The sequence below is a fragment of the Malurus melanocephalus genome, unplaced genomic scaffold (genome assembly GCF_030028575.1).
Source record: "Malurus melanocephalus ecotype Western Australia unplaced genomic scaffold, MMel_1.1 scaffold_9, whole genome shotgun sequence".
Taxonomy (NCBI): Eukaryota; Metazoa; Chordata; class Aves; order Passeriformes; family Maluridae; genus Malurus; species Malurus melanocephalus.
In genome coordinates, this window is record NW_026623241.1 from 5,640,847 (window position 1) to 5,658,441 (window position 17,595).

A 17,595-nucleotide genomic window follows, 5' to 3' on the forward strand; every position below is an offset into this window, starting at 1 on the left:
GATGGTATACAGTATGTTTTTCAAACCCTGTACCTTTTGGGTCTCAGATACGCTCTGCTCTGTGACTTTATAACGCTGCTAAAAAGCTATTCTGGTAATTTCTGAATTGAAATTCCCTTTCATTTGTATTGCACAATGTCATCATTATTCAGCTTTGTAGAATACTGTCTTARTTTCATAGGTTATCTTGTACCATGCTCTTTTTAAAATATTAACATGCAGTTTTAATCCTGTGATGCAGCAACCCTTTTGAGCTATCTGTTTTAACTCAGGACTTCAAATGTAAATGTTGCTTTAACATTACTCATGGTTATCTCTAATCTCAGAGTCTCATAGCAAAATCTGTTGCAGAGTTCATCCTCTTTTGTCTGTGCTTTTTATTTCAAWCGTGTATTTTGTTGGAAAGCGGCTGATGATATCATACCTGGATTTTTTTTTTTAATAATCCCTACTATTGTAAAGAACTTAGTGAAGTATAATATTACCATTTAAATAGGCAGGTGAGAGCCTTGGAGATCAGTAATTTGTACCTTTTCAAAAGCCGCACTGCCTTGCTTTGTCTTGGAATTTATTATGCTTCCCAAGTATAATGTGACATACTGAATAGGGCAGGGGGTGGGGACATTGTCTTCAGCTGACATGCTGTTATCAGCGGGACTGTGTTTCTGGACACAAGATTTCGCAGTCATTGGTTGTCCGAAGAAAGCCTTTCCATCTGAGGATTGGACAAGAAGATGCGTCAATTTGCTGCCCGTCTCCAAGGTACTGGTGATGCTGCCTCCACAAGCTGGCTAACGTCACAGCTCCATCACCCAGCGGGGTGTGGGCTTTTTTCTCCTCTTCTCTGTTTTAATTCTGTATTTGCTTCCTACTGCATTTCTTAATCTGTCTTCTGCCAAATGCTAACAGCATGATATTTTGCAATCATTTAGGTGAATACAAGAAGGACGAACTCCTGGAAGCTGCTAGGTGAGTGCTGCTTAGAATATAAAACATATTTTGGGGGTGGAAGCAGGCGAGGAAAAGGGGTTTTTAAAATAGTAATGTTTTGTCATTGCYTTTCCATGAAATGCTGCAAGCAAACCTCTTAATTAGCATAAATCTCTTCAGACTTTAGTCTGGTACAAATGTAAAAGCCTGTTTATGTAATTGAAATCCCCCACTATGGTGGTTATAAGGTTAATATTGAGTTTTTGCTTTAAGCTGCTTAAATCCTCTTTATTGTTTTGTGACTGTTCTTTTTAGGGGCAATTTAAATATTGGAATCTGTCTTTTCTTTGGGTTTTTAGTGCTASTGTGGGTTGTATTTTGAAAATAGGCTTTATCGGAACAGAGCATAACGAAGCCTATACAAAAGGTGTAAAGTTCAATTGTATATTGCAAAGATGCTTTTCATCCTTCCTTCTGACTGCACAAGATCATTTTATATAGACCGTTAACCCTTCTAAAAAGATTCTGGATAGTGGTATGTAGTTGTTTCAAATGTTATGGGCCATATGCTGTGAAAATATGTTAAATTCAGAGCATTTATTTCTACAAATGGCTTTCAGAGGATCTGAAAAATTAGATAAAGGAAATATGAGATTAAGGRAAAAACTGAGGTGTTTTTGCATGATCTGCAATACATTTAACTGCAAATTTAGTATTCTTTTCTGTATTTACCCTTGGTTTTGAAATGGTCAGAAGATTCTTTAGCCATCTGACATTCTCTCTGACACAGTACAAATTTCAATATACTGTACTTTGCAAAACACTTACTAAGGAGCTGGATATCCAAGATCTCTGTCTTTTTTYCCCCCTTTCCATAATCTTCTCCTCACTTACAGGAGTGGTAATGAAGAAAAGCTGATGGCTTTATTGACTCCTTTAAATGTGAACTGCCATGCAAGTGATGGGCGCAAGGTAAGTTAATACCTGCTTTATATTTCAATTATTCAAGAAAGGCCAATTTAAGCATACTGGTAAGCATGTATAAAGATGTATAAATCAAGAGAGTATTCATGGGGGGGGGTGGGGTGTGGAACCTGTGATGCCTTTCCACCATAAAATTAAATGCTGTTATACTTGACACTGCCAGTTGTGACAGATTATCAGTCAGCATACATGGATTTTGTGTGTGTCTTAAGTGTCACATCCTGGTTTACATGTAAAATGAAACTTTAAGACCTCTTGTAAGGAAAACAAAATGTTATTTTGCAGATGAATAAAATAAGTAAGGGAACAAGGTTATCATTGGTATTTGAACATTGTCTGGGTGAGGTGGTTGGTATTCAGCTTAGCTCCTAATACACTGCCATGTAGACTGGCACTGTATTGCTATGCTTAACACCTTCTGCATTTTCTTAAATTTGACATTGTTGTTTTGACTTTCTCTGGCAGAGATGTTTGAATGAGTTAAATTAAGAATTAGGCTGAAACTGGAGGAGGGAAGAACATACGGAGTGAGAAGTAGATCCTATGATTTTTGATGTTTTAGGYTTCAAGATGATAGTCTGTCTAGACTGTTGGATTTACAAATGTTGGGGGGGGGTTGGTTTGGTTTGTTGGTTTGTTTGGGTTTTTCTTAAATGTGTACCAGAATGTTTTTATTATGCATCTGTTGAAGTCTTTCACCTGTAACAGTACATYTTGCTTTTGGAGAGAAAAACAAGGGAGTGTTTTCTTTTTTAATTTTCAATATTTTTGATGGAGTGTGTTGGAGCATATTATAAAGCCCTGACCATTCTGGAGCTGTTGTGGAGCGGCCCAGTTCCACTGAAATCAGTAAAGATAGGCCACTTTTGATTAAAAGGTATGTTGTTACCGAAAAAAACCTACAGCTCCATTGTACAAAAATTCGTATATTTTATACACATTTTAAAATGTTTTCTCAATTGTAATTTCTGCAATACATACTATGGGACAGAAAACCCAACCAGTTTTTTTCCTGTTTACATTTATCACTGATTGAAAGTTGATGCATCTTCCAGGTTTTGAAAACAGTTTATTTTAATTACTGAGGACAGGCAAACGAACAAGGGCTTTATTTAATTTAGCAGAGTTGGAACTGATGAAACACTCCCTACATTTTAAGATTAAATATTGCTCATATTTCTTGAATTTCCTTTTCTTTTTTAAGACTTTGCTGTTCCAGTAAAAGTGTATTTAGGTATTAATAGTGCCCTGTGTTACAATTAAACATGGTGGTGTACAGCAGGGCATTACTGAGTAAYTGATCCCCCATCACTGTTGATCTAAGGCCAAATGCAGAGTTACATTTTCTATCAATAGGGCAAGGAATAAGTCCTTGCAGACATTTTCTTGAACATTCACCAATTTAAAATAAAAATATTTTTAAAATKATAAAGCTTTTAAAATTCTTATTGAGCTAGCAGAAAGTATTTATGTATTATTGCAGCCTCTAAATTAGTTGGAAAATTTATGCTCAAAGGTTGGAAAGCATATTGCAGTTAAAGCTCRTGAATGTGGACACTTTGAAAACATGTTTATGTATTTGGTTGTTGGTAAGTGCACTGGTTATTGCTACTCCTTTTAAGATGGTTTGCCATTGATATTAATTAGCTTTTTAAAAATTATGTTTACCAGATRTATTTTTCTACCACCACGTATGTACAGGCTGTGGAAGGTGGAATAATGCTCTGTAGAAGTGTGCTATATAACTGTTAAGTATTTAATTTGTAAAGCAAGGCTTTCAGGTCCTGTACTAGCACAAGATCACTTGGGGTTTGATCATTTTAAGCTGTGCTGCAAATTAAGTGAGCCTTTCAACCTACAGCACAGCATTCTTGTAAATGTAAGTCTCCACTAGTGTAGCTGCCTCTAGTTGATCTATGGTGAYTTACACTAGCTGAGAATTTGTGTCATTTTGGAAGTTGCTTTTTGCACTCCTTGATGCTTTTAGTACTTATTTTTTGCAGATCCTCTGAGTATTCAAGACTCAAACTTAGGACAGGGTAAGGCCACAGACAATGCAGCACTCAGGGCCAGGAAGTGCAATCTCTGCGGATTGGCCTGAGATTCTCAGCATCATGCTTTACCTCTGCAGTACAGCTGTACCCACAAACTCTTTCTTCAKTCTGTGCATTCCCTGATTTTCTGAGCTGTCCAGCTCTATTCTGATCAGGAAACATTTAGCTGTGTGGGTGAAGAAATCAAGTTCCAGTACTGAATGGGTAATTATCTTTTAGCATCTGTACATATCATATCTTTGTATATAACTGTATTAGCGGGTGATAGTATCTTTTTCCCCCATACTTTGGGGTGCACCTGTATGCAGTTTACTTCTGCCCCCACCCCGCCTCAGGGATTTTTCCTGTGTCCTATGTGTACTAGCATCTGGAGTTCTGGATTTCTCAAACACCACATGGGTTGTCAGGTTGTGCTTTATGGAGTGGGTGAAAGGGGTAGAAAACTCTTGACTGTATCTTGTTGGTTTGAAACCAGCTAAGGTTGGAAATAAAAAAGATTTATTGCATTCTGGGTGCTGCTTGTAGCCTTTTGGAAAAGTACTGACAGCCAGAGTCTGATTCCTACTGGATAGGATTCCATGTCTCTAAAACAGTTACAGCTGGTGCTGGTAACCAYTGCTCCATCTGTTTATTTAGGAGAGAGGTCAAGACAAATGGGAATGCAAACTGAAATTTCTTCTTTCCCTCCAAAAGTCACATTTTAGGTAGGTTGTGGGCACTGTAGAAATGGTCGCATTACTGAAGCTTTTGAGCTGTTGTCTGAAGATTCCATTCCAAATGTGGCTACTCTTGGCAGTTATTTTCTGGAGGGAAAAATTAAGGAGTGTGCAAAACAAAGAGGAATTTTATACGTCATCTAAAGCATTCCTGCATACCAGAACATGGTAATTTTTTGGGCTTTGTTTTGATGACCAATCAGCAATAATATCGCAAAAACTAAGATTTCATTGAGCTAGGTAATAATTGATTTTGTGTGTCAGTACTGGCATATGTGCCTGTTGAATATGTATGAGGGCACAAATAATGAGCTATATAGTGCGGAGCTATATGGTACAGTGTAAGCAAAAAAGTATTACCCAAGGATAAATTTCACAAAACCTGTTTTTTGGGGTTTTTTTAACTGTCCCATTTGTTTGCTTTTTAAAAAGCAATGCTTGAGCTGAAATATAATAGTGATTTTCATGCCAATTAGTCTTGCTTTGATGTTTCGTTTTTTTTTTTTTTTTTAACAGGAGACTGAAAATTCGCAGAATTGTTAGAATGTGGTGTTGTGTGTAAAGCAACATTTACATGTTAGATCACTTCTGTTTACATTGCCTCACTAAGTATTTGCTGTGTCAGAACAGGGCTTAGAAAATGCACAGCACCTGTGGATTGCCAGTGGATCTGAAATTTCCATGTCCTACCTGTGAGCTCTGCTGGTCTCCTTGGGCTTTAGATTATCTATAGACAAGCCAGTACTGTTCGTGTTAGCAGRTGACACTGAATTTCACACTTTTAAGAAGCCAAGGCACCTATTTATGTGTCTATCTCGGTAAAGGTATATAGACTTTAGAGCCCTTGTTATTGTCCCTCAAATATTTTCCTCTGKGGTTGTCGTTTTCAACACTTAGTTATGACTGAATTTCCAGAAAAAGTTTTTTGACTATTTTAAATCACCATGTTCCTCTCTACTGCTGGATATTAAAGCTGTATTATTTTGTCATAGGAGCTGGATTTCTGACTTGTTACAACAGTCACTGCTTACCTAAATCAGTGGCAAGAGATGGGCTTGAAATCAAATGYATAATAGTGCAGGTTGAGTAGAAGCTTTTAGCCCTCTCATTTCTTTCAGAAAGCKGTTGTGAACACTTGAAAGGTGTTTAAGGAAGAAACTGATGTTGCCTGCATTTTAAAAATGCAGAAGTATCTGAGCTGATAAGGAAGCATTGGTTTCAGCAATTCAGATAAGAGCTCTTTTCTGCAAGACACTTCCCACATGACTAATAATAGCTTTCCAAATGATCTGCATCCAGCTGACATGGTAGCTATTAGCAATAGGAGGTTGGATTTTTGGTTGTACCTAGTATCCTGCTCCTGTACTGCATTACACATGCTCAGATCATGCTGGTACTAAAATTCTCACTCAAGAACCAGTTTGTTTCATGATGAGATGAGATGAGCCAAGGTTCATCTCTTGAARTAGGCTAAATATCTAATATTTTGAGTTCTTAGAAGCATAGAAGAGTGATTATCTGAAGAATAAAATGCTTGCTTCATACTTGGAAGTAAAGTTTCTGTTTGAGTTGTTTTATATTTACGTTTTGTGTCAGCCATATAAAAACCAGAGAATCTAATGGAATTTCCTATGACAGCGTGATTTCAGATATTAGTTCAACTTGAGGCAAAGATTGCTACCAGAGGGCAGCACAGAATGCAGTTCCTCCACAGCTGCATTGTTTTCTGTGGTGCACCTTCCCTCCCTCTCTCCTTCCTTAGAACCTAGAAATGTACTTCTGCAACAGGTGAATCAGGAATCCTGGAAACAATGGACCTGAGTTTTTCCTAGAATGGGACCATCCAGCACTATGGATAATGTAGTAATCCCRTGGGAAAAAACAGGCAGTAATGAAAACACCCTTTCTATCCTTCATCCTTCACTTGTTTGCACTGTTGTCTTCTGACTTCTAGTGCCCCTTTATTCGTTTATTCCCAGTTTTCAGTCCTTAACATCTCCCAGTAGCAGTCTTTGGTATTAAACTTCAGCAAGCTGTAGACAACCCTGGATCCAAAATACCAGTAACAGACCTTTTCATTCAGCTTTGTGAGGCACAGGAGATACCCTTACCTCTTGGGTTTAATTGAGGCTGTCATTTCAGCCTGTCTTTTCCTGCCGTAGGGATTTTTCTCATGCATAGCATCATTCAGGTTCATTGGCGTGGGGTTCAGATGTAAGAAATCCAAGTCTGAGAAGGTCTGCAATGCAGTGCTGAGTAGCAGCATTCTTGGCCTGAGGTAACCACTGCAAAAGGTCCTGAGAACAAAGTGCCCATCAGCTTTTGCTGTGGGACATCCTTGATACCGAGTAGCATTCTGTTGGATGAAACTGCAGACTGTTTCTCTTGCTTCCTCTGCTTCTTTCTCTCTATTGAGAGATCAGCCTGTAAACAAAGGGCTGGTAAATAGAAATTGAATTTTAACAAGTCAGGTGAGTTATGTCTCCTCTTACCAGGGAGTCTCCAATTTGCTGAATGGTAAGTGAATTTGCCAACCCCTATTCCGGAACTCTGGTTGTTTGCAGTCTTTTCATGAAAAATCCTGCTGTTGGAAAGAAAATTGGTATACCCTCCAATTTCTGAGTCTGTATGGAACAATCGATCCACATTTTCACAAGCTTTTCCTTTACAATTATTAAGCCTACAGAGTTGGACAGAGGTTTATATTCTSTTGTAATATTCTTGGCTCTAGGAGCTGGGGGTTGAAGAAAAATGCTACATACTGCAAGATGTGAACACATTGTATGCTAGTGAAACTTAAACCTTCACAATTGTGTGCATTTTTCTTGTGCTATGGAATAAAAATCAAAACCAATACTACATAAATCTGTAGGTCTGTTTKTTCTATAAATCTGTGTCATAGAGTCTATATTCAAATGGGTGTGAAATGTATTTTGGGAGAAATTATTTCACTTACAATAAAAAAGTTGTTTGAGTGTTGGGACAATCTACTTTTCTACAGACAAAGGCTGTTTATTTGAGCAAAAGACTTGTGAGCAGATAGCCAATGCAAGGTCTTTTTTGTCATGCCCAAGGATGTATCTGAATCTCAGTGTGGACGCATATTTGGGKTTTTTTTGTCACATGTTATATTTTATCTAGTTTCACAATTTGCATTTCATTTTTCCCAGAGTTTTGTGAACTCTTCTGCTTGTATACATTGCTTGTTTGTGTGGTTTGTAAATACAGTCTCTACTTGCAAGGCTTGTTTACAATAAAAGGATAACTAACTAGTGCAAAGGAGAGGAGCAATGGAATCATACAGATTAAGAGTTAACTGTGTACTTTTGGTTCAGAATGAGTGCCTTCATTAATCTAATAAAATGAAAAGATTAAAAATTGTTTAATGAAATGTCATTTTGTTTCAGAAAAAAAGACAGCTCCACAAATCCAAACCAGTTATTTCAGAATAACTGGATAGATAAGCTGTTGCTATATCTGCTCACTCACTACTTATTAGCATAAATGTCAGTCTGGGTTTGATGAAGTGCTACAAACTCAGTTTCGTGGGTGGGAAATGTGCAGATTTGGGGTTCTCCATTTGTGGTTCTGCAAAGATTTGCCAGAAGTTTCATGATGTGTGATTGCAGCATTGTGGAACTCTGGTTATCAAAATAAGYGATAACCACGTGAGCAGTTAGCTAATATTTGCTAGTGTAAAGCTGGCCCTGGCTGATGGCTTCTAGACACTGCAGGCTTTGTTGGCACAAATTTCATGAAACACTTACGTATCAAGGTTTTATGTCGGGGTGTGAGTGGGTAGATTGATAAATAGAATCACAGAATGTCTTGGGTTGGATGGGACCTTAAAAATCATCAAATTCTAGCCTCCCTGCCATGGGTAGGGACACCTTTCACTAAACCAGGTCAGATATTTGAGTTAAATATTTTAAATCAAATCCTGCATGCAAAATTAAATGTTTTTCTGGATTTAATTAATGGTGCACTGTAAAAAAAAAGAGGTGGCATTTCCAACATTACAAAATGATTACAAAGCAAGTGTCTTTCATAATATTTGTGTTGTGCCTTGGGGCAGAAGTCCCCAGTGCTATACACATAAAAAGAACCTTCAAAAATGGTCACARCTGYGTTTTGCTTTTGAAACACTAATTTWTTTGTTAAAAAAACAAAGTTCCCAGGTTTCATGTGTGTTAGAAAAGGTGACAAGTTATGCACTTTCTTAAGCCATGATCCCATCTTACTTCAGTTGGCCAAGCGTGGGTAAAGTGAGTAACACAAGAATCCCTCTGCTGACTTTATATGGTATAGATGACTTGGTTTAATTTTTGTCCCTAATGTCACTTAAAACTTTTTATAGCCAAAGATGATACCTGTAGAATAAAATGTAAAACTGATCTACCTGCTTTTAAGTTTTTTTTATGAGATACTAAATATTTTCCCCAAAATATTTCATACTCATAAGTGAGTATTCTTTCACCTATTATTTGAAGTGTAGTCTGTCATGTACACAAATAGAAATTGTGCACCAAAGGACTGGAAAGAAATTGTTTGTTTACTCTGTAGTCATTCTCTTTTTATTGTTCTCTTAAATTCAGGAAGTCTCATTTGTTAGGTCTTTATCAGTGTGCTCTTCAGGAAGCCTTCAAATGTGTTGAAAGCATGGGGGGTTTTTATACCTGAACTGTTTTCCCCTTGATGATTAGCTTCACATAGGAGATGACTTCTTGCATTATGCTATTATCCATCTACTGTCAAGAGAAAACAAGTCAAACTGACAGATTTGGGCAGAGCTGCCATGTATTATTTTATGCACATTAACTAAAAGCTGTGTTCTGGATTTGGCTCTAATAAYGCACAGAGCATCCAGAAACTGAGTACTAATAATACTGCTTCTACTGTCATTTCAAGAACAGAGCCCATTCCTTCACAGARCTTGCTGAGATCATGTTTTGAGTTGAAATGCAGCAGCTTAGCCCATGGACTGTGTGCATTTTGACTTCTGGATATGGTTGACTATCGTAAATACTGTGGGTGATATTTCTATGCTTGGTGTCACTTCCCTCTCAAAATCCCTGCATGTGAGCATAAGAAGTACTGAGAAGTAAACTGATCTGCGTTCTTGTTGCTTTTTACTTGTGTGTAGTGTGATAGTAGTGTGTTTTGTGGCCTCCCACTGTTGTGACATGGATCATTTAGTTGTACACTGTTTCCCATCTCTGCATGCTGTTGTGCACCCACCTGAGGACCAAACATCATCTTCCTTATACACCGTTGGTGAGGATTTAGTTAAAAAAAAACAAAACAAAAAACACTGAATACCCATTGTAACCTGTATCAGTTGGCTTACTCTGATGCAGGTACTTGTTGACCGCTTCAGAATACTCAAGAATTTTAAAGGTGGGACTTCCCTGAACTGTATTTGACTCTTCCAAGCCGATTGTGTTTATCCAGGTGTTCACTAATTCTGGCTCTTATTATATTGTATTTTTGCTTTTACGGACATCAGGATTACAGGCCTGTATGTAGTTCCCCAGAATGTGCGTTAATGATTGGTTTGCGACTTTTGTGTCTTCACTTACCGAGATAATCTTAAGTGAAGGTCACGTTCCACTAGTATTTCACCTGTTTCATTCTCCAGTGCTCTCTCGAGTGAATCCAGGTCTGTCCTGACAATTTGTTCATTTTGATAATGGAGATGATTACCTCTTCTATGCTTAATTTCGTTTCAGACAGATCCTTTGCCAAACTTTTCCATGTTCCAAAATATTCACATGCTCAGTTACTAGGATCCTGGTACAAGAGTTACTGTTTCTTGTAAGATGTATACCACGCAGAAAGTTCCTTTAGTTCTTCATTCTTGCCTGTAAGACCTCCATTTCTTTCCATAGTATCACCTTGCCCCACTGAACTGGCTGGTGCATTTTGTGCTCCTAGTGGGTTGTAAGAACTTAAATGACCAATTCCTTTCACCAGTTACTACTTAAACTGTTTTTGCCTGTCCACTTGCATTTTTACCTCTAAACTGCTGGAGTTTGTGGTCCTTGTGTTTTTCTCCAGCTTATACATTCACTTTTTGGAATGTCCCCTTAATTCTAGTAAACTCTTTTAGCTTGCTGTTGCTCATGCTGGAGTCTTTCATTATGGGAAGCCCTTTCCAACAGAAGGTTTGCATTAATAAAGTGTCTCCAGCATTATCTTTATTAGTAGTTTTTATGCTGTTTGTAAGGACATAATTCTTACCTACCTAGCTTATTTTTTAAAACTTGCCGATTTTTTTTGAGCTTTACTTTCTGAAGATTGGTGTGTCATGTTGGATTGTTTCAGCAAGCACCTCCCCTCTAGAAAAGTTGAATCTGAGTATCTTATAGGTTCTATTAAAGACAGCTACTGCTGAAAGGTTTTGCTTCAGGTGTCACTTGGTATCATCTCCATAGTTGCATTAACTCCTGTGGCCACTTTCTCTGTAGAGCAGTCACTGATAACTCCCAAACATTTCACCTCTTAGCTAAGTCACCCAAAGCCATTGTKTTTTTTGCCCTTGCTGCCTCTCAGATTTCTCCCAGCACATCAGTTATCACTTGCACATACAACCCCATCATTGACTTCAGAGGTTGTATGGATAATTTGGAGTGATCATTTTAGTTCTAAATGAAAAGAACTGCAAATACTTATGTGTAAGGAGAGATGTATTGACATAACCATTTCTAAAAGTATTGTTTAAGTTGACTGAGCAGGCAGCAGAYGAAGGATAAAAGGGGAGGAAAGTGCCAAAACAGGGCATTGTAATTGATGATGGATGTGTCATTGATGAACAAGAAAATTGAGGTGATTTGATTAGTCTTTTCCAAGTAATACAATATGCATCTACTTATAAAAGAAACTTATTTCTTACAGATGAAACTCTTCAGAATATTCATATTCTAATAACCATAACTTATGAATTGGTAGTAGAAGATAAATTCTCTGCCTTTTTTCCCTGTATTTTGCAAGGCTGCTCTTCAAAGGAATGATGAAGCTTACTTGACTGGATTATAAAGTAATTTAATTCTAAAATTTGCAGATTATCATTGTAATGCAAAAAGAGCATTTTGTATATTTAATTTTATTAATTATTTTATATTTCATRTTTTAATTGCATTCCAAAATGTATAGTATAAATATTAATTTCATACTCAGCACTGGAGCTGAAATGTAGTCAATTTGCAAGTGTTGCTCTTAACAGTTTATTCTGACCCCACTTTCAATAAAATGAGTGAAATGCTTATTCGAAGCTATGTTAACGAAGAAAATGGTCTAATTAATGTATTGCTACTTAATAATGTGAAAATATTATGAACTGAAGCCTGGAAAACTAGTTGGAAGGGGAAGGTGGAGAAGCAAAGTAAATACATAAAGATGGAATAAGAGAAGTAGTAAAAATAACAGGAAGAGTAAAAAGAAAAGGGAAATAAAAGATTGTTAGTTGACTGTAGTCGGAAAAACATTGATGTACACACCCACTGGGGAACGACAGGCTGGAGAGCAGTGCTACAGAAAGGGACCTGGGGGTCCTGGTCGATGGTAAGTTGAATCTGAGGCATTGTGCCCTGGCAGCCAGGARGGCCACCCATGGCCTGGGGGCATCAGGCACAGCATCACCAGCCAGGCAAGGGAGGGGATTGTCCYGCTCTGCTCTGACCTGGGGTGGCCTCACCTCAGTGTCCAAAGGAGGGCCACAAGGATGGTGAAAGACCTTGAGAGGAAGCCGCATGAGGGGCAGCTGAGTTCACTTGTTTTGTTCAGTCTGAAGAGGAGACTGAGGGGAGACCTCATTGCAGTTACAGCTTCCTCAGGAGGGGCACARGAGGGGCAGGCAMTGATCTCTTCTCTGTGGTGACCAGTGACAGGACCTGAGGAGATGGCATGAAGCTGTCAGGGGAAATTTGGGTTTGATATTAGGAAGATGTTCTTCACCCAGAGGRTGGTCAGGCACTGGAACAAGCTTCCCAGGGAAGGGGTCACAGCACCAAGCTGTGTTCAGAGTTCAAGCAGTGTTKGGACAATGCTCTCAGGCACATGGTGTGACTCTTGGGGTGTCCTGTGCAGGGCCAGGAGTTGGATTCAGTGATCCTGATCGATCCCTTTCAACTCAGGATATTCTRTGACTCCATGAAGATTTTGATAGCAAGTGGTAAGAGACTGCAACAGCAAAAAAAAACCCAGTAGTTTTGGTTCTTTGGTGATTCAGAGTGCATCTTCAGATTGCCAGAAATGGCTATGCTGGGTGCAGTGATACTGTAAGTAGTTTCTGTGTAGTGTTCTGCTATATCTTTCAAAGCAGCATCTTCTTTCAGTGTTAAATAACATCAGCAGCATTCCCTTCGGAGAAGAGAGTGGATCTTTAATGTAATTTTTCCTTTATGTAGCTCAGCAAGCCACTGTTCCCTCAGCTGTCAGCATCTATCACCAAAGAAACAGTGTATACTCCTCTGCTTCTCTGATAAACCATCTCAGATTCCTCCCCCTGTGTCATTGAGTGCTGCCAGAGATGTATTCTGTGCCTCTGAGTCTGGGAAAACTACAAATGCTGCTTCATGGTTGAAGCCCCAGAATTTCTTKTTCATATTGCAGTTTTCTATCCCAGCTACACTGTCATCATATGCATGTAGAAATGGAAGAGATTCTTGTAAGGATGAGTTTTCTGAGAATTCTATGGTTTTGTGAGGGATGTTGCTCAGTTTTACTGACACATCCTCTGTGGAACTGTTTTGCCAAATGGTGTTTAAGATACATGCAAATACAGCAGAGTTCCATTATCTTTTCCCCCTTAGTCTGTGCTAGGTTTGAATCTGAAAGTAATGACAGCACCTTGGTATGGAGCAGTGAGGGAATTAAGCTTTGTAATTAATATCTGGAGATCAAAGATCCCTTTTATTCCTTTGCCATACCTGCTTTTTTCTTGTCAGTCTGATTGATCTTTGCTTTTGAAGTTACTTCCAAACACAGTTGCTGCCTTCTGTGTTACAGTGTCTCTCTTTTGGCCCTTTAAGCCCTCTTTCTGCCATGTAGTGATGAGAAGGGCTGGTGGGAGATGTGGTTTTCGGAAGCTGGCTGGGGTACGGTGCCTGTGAACTCATGGTTTTCAATATTTGATGAAAGAAGGAGGAGCATCAACAAAACTTCTGTGCTGGACTTCCAAAGGGCAGACTTCAGCCTGTCCAGGATGTTGATTCAGGCAATACCTTGGGAAACAACACTTAAAGGGGTCCAGGAAGGATGGACATACTTCAGGAAAGAAATCGTGAAGGCGCAGGAGCAGATTGTCCCTGTGTGCTGAAAGATGAGCTGATGGGGAAAAGGACCACCCTGGATAGTCAGGGAGCTTTTGCAGGAACTCAGAACAAAAAAGAGGGTATATCACTTTGGAAAAAGGGAAGGGTATAAAGATATTATTAGGTCATGCAGAAAAAAAAAMTTAGAGAGGTAAAAGCTCAATTAGAACCTAATCTGGCCACTATAAARGATAATAAAAAATGTTTTCATAAATACATTCACAGCAAAAGGAGGGGCAAGGAAAACCTCCATTCTTTTTTGGATGTGGGGGAGCGTATAGATGAGGAAAAGGCTGAGGTACCTTAACACCTTCTTTACCTCAGTTTTCAACAATAAGATAGGTTGTGCTCAGAACAGCTGTCCTCTGGAGCTGGTAGACAGGGACAGGGAGCAGAATAGCCCCCCTGCAATCCAGGAGGAAGCAGTGATCTGTTGAGACACTTAGATGCTCACTGGACTAGGTGTGACCCTAGATGGAGCAAATAGGTGATAGGGAGCTGCTGAAAGAGCTCACCAAGCTCTCTGTCATCAGTCCTGGCTCCCTGGGGAGATCCCAGATGACTGGAATCTGGCCAATGTGATGCCATCCGTAAGAGTGCTAGAAGGAGGATCCAGGAAACTACAGGCCTGTCAACCTGACCTCAGTGCCTGGCAAGGTTATGGAACAGATTGTCTTGAGTGCGATCACGTGGCATCTACAGGACGGCTGGGGGATCAGACCCTGCCAGCATGGGTTTAAGAGGGCCAGGTCCTGCCTGACCAAACTGATATCCTTTTATGACCAGGGGAGCTGCCTGGTGGATGAAGGGAAGGCTGTGGATGTGTCTACCTGGTCTTCAGCAAAACCTTTGACACTGTCTCCCACAACRTTCTCCTGGAGAAGCTGACAGTCCAGGGCTTGGACAGGTGCACTGTTCACTGGGTAAAAAACTGGCTGGGCCCAGAGAGTGCTGCTGCATCCAGTCACTAGTGGGGTTCCCCAGGGGTTTGTTTTGGGCCCAGTCCAGTTTCATATCTTTATTGRTGATGGATGAGGGAATCAAGTCTTATCGTCAGCAAATTTGCTGATGACACCAGGCTGGGTGTGAGTGTCAGTCTGTAGAGGGACCTGGACAGRCTGGATTGATACATGAGATTTAACAAGGCCAGGGACTGGATCCTGCACTTTGGCCACAGCAGCCCCCTGCARCACTACAGGCTGGGGACAGAGTGGCTGGACAGCWGCCAGGCAGAAAGTGACCTGGTGGGACTGATTGACAGCAGCCTAAACATGAGCCAGCAATGTGCCCACATGGCCWAGAAGGCCAATGGCATCCTGGCCTCTATCARGAACAGTGTGGCCAGATGGACCAGGGCAGTGATTCTTCCCCTGATGTGGCACTCAGTGCCATTATCTAGTTCACAGGTGGTGTTTGGTCATAGGTTGGACTCARTGATCTCAGAGGTCTTTTCTGACCTAGTTGATTCTGTGATTTCCTATTCTACTTTCTTTTAACTTTGAGATGGAGACACTCCAGTTACTTTTTTGTCCAGCCCTGTGCAGGATCATGCTTGTCATCCTGTCTGTCCTTCCCTATCCTAGGCATGTAGGTGATTGAAAAAGCTCTTCTCTCATAAGTCCCCTGCCTYCTGATTTGTCAACACTTAGCCCAAGATGCAGTACAGCAGAATCACTATGTTAATGTGTGGCACTGATGCCATCTCTTGTCATGCAGTTCTGGAGGCTGACATACAGTCAGAAAACTCTGTTGTCTCTCAGAGGTGAGATYTACTAGAGAAGCATTCAGTAGTCAGTAGTTTGAACAGGACAGCCCCCTGAGAAGGAGTAGATTTGAATACTCACTGGATATGAGAAGCTGTTCTGTCACCCATGCAAACCTTTTCCAGATGCGGCCTACTCTGTCAGTGTATTTGCAGTATTTTTAGTCTTCTCTGTGTTTTGTAACACTTATCTTTTCCTTGAATTTATAAACATTCTTTCCCATTGATGCTCTGCCCTAGCACTGCTGTGTCTGTGAAATCAAGTTGCTTTTGTCTTGCTGGTTTACAGCTCAAAACAGTTGGTTCCCCACCACCGCCACCCCCACACCTGCCAAGAGATCATCTGATGTACCAGACCTCTAAATTAAGATACTGTGTGACTTGTAAATTCTAATTGGTGAGCTGTTCAGTTCAATTTCCCTGTCATTAGCTGTTATAAAGCACTATGTGAAATTTGTGACAAGATTTTTTTTTTTAAATTTTACTATACTAAGCCTGTCCATTTCAACATTAATTACTGCTTGCTGTGTTCTGAAGATGAAGCAGTTAAATTACCACTGGAAAGAGCAGAGTGAGAAATGTCTACATTAAGCATTTTGTAATTCTTGTCTTTAGGAATTTTATTTGTTTGCTTGTTTATTTTATTTTTTTACATAAGGAAAGTAGTTTAAGCTCTTCATCCCTGTGCCTGCTTATCTCTGCAGTTGCAGCTAGCTCATCTACAGTCAGCAGTCTGACATTACTCRTTTTTCTGAAGCAGCATCTGTAAGYTTGTCCCTGAAGCATAATTGTCAATCATGAATTTAAATAACTCAGTATGGCTATAAGATGACCAAGGAAGATTGCATGATTAGGGTGACTGAAGTTGACAAGCCATGTGGCTGGTGAAAAACAGCACAGCCCCTTTCCTACTCATTAAGAGCATAATTCTTCAGTCAGGGTTAGGGAACTTTATTTCTGTAGTACCAAATGTAAGAGCATTATAGCATGAATATAAAATAATTATTTTGAGTTATTTGAAATATTTTTGTATGTAAGTCCAGTCTTGGCACCATACAAACAAATGTCAATGAGCTATTTCCCAAGAAAGCTTCCAGCTGCTTTTAAAATAAAGGCATAAGATGGGAGCACTGTTTCAAATTAGAATGCAAGTTGGTATCTGAGCAGCAAAGGAAAAGCCTGATCATTTCCACATTGGAAAAGTTTAGGAATGTGTCTGCAAGATTGCAGCGTTGTTGCGACTTGTTTTCTTASCCCATTAATCAGAATGATAAAGTGGTGACAGGAGGTACTCCACTTGCATCCGGAATGTTTTCCTGATGTACCCACATGATTGATGTGGTTCATTTTAGAGATATCTGTAAGAGAGCAGCATCAAGCACAGACTGTTGTGATTGGGAAGAGAGATTCTGTCATAAATTCTAACACACTAAAAAGAAAGTTGTTTGCTTTGCCAGGACTCAGGACTTCTTCCAAAACAGTTTTATGCAGAACCATGAAACAAAGGTCCCTTCTATGATTAGAAACCCCTGTGCTCTTCCCTTAATTCAAAGAAGTTGAAACACTTCAATGAAGGGAGTTTGTGTGGCAAATTAGAAAAGTTTTAAGATATTTTTATTGCTGTTTTCTAAGGGCAATATGATCTGATTAGAGTAAAGATTTTGTTTGGCCTACGCTAAATGGGAGTTTGCTGCATACCTTTGCAGTTTCCAAATCTACTAAACCTGAAGATAATTATAGATGTGGTATGGAAAAGCCACAAATATTAAAGTCTGCATGAAATATTTTAAAATCCCTCCTTTTCCATACTTTTTTTTGTTTTCTTTTTTCTCCCCCCC

The 17,595-nt window shown here is 39.4% G+C and overlaps 1 protein-coding gene across 1 annotated transcript in view; it reads left to right on the forward strand.

Moving 5' to 3' along the window:
- TNKS (tankyrase) overlaps positions 1 to 17,595 on the forward strand; it is a 130,159-nt gene that overhangs the window by 67,070 nt on the left and 45,494 nt on the right. Inside the window, exons 5-6 of the mRNA XM_057375332.1 lie at positions 933 to 969; positions 1,827 to 1,902. Of these exons, the coding sequence (XP_057231315.1) occupies positions 933 to 969; positions 1,827 to 1,902 (113 nt within the window). The remainder of the gene's footprint in view (positions 1 to 932; positions 970 to 1,826; positions 1,903 to 17,595) is intronic.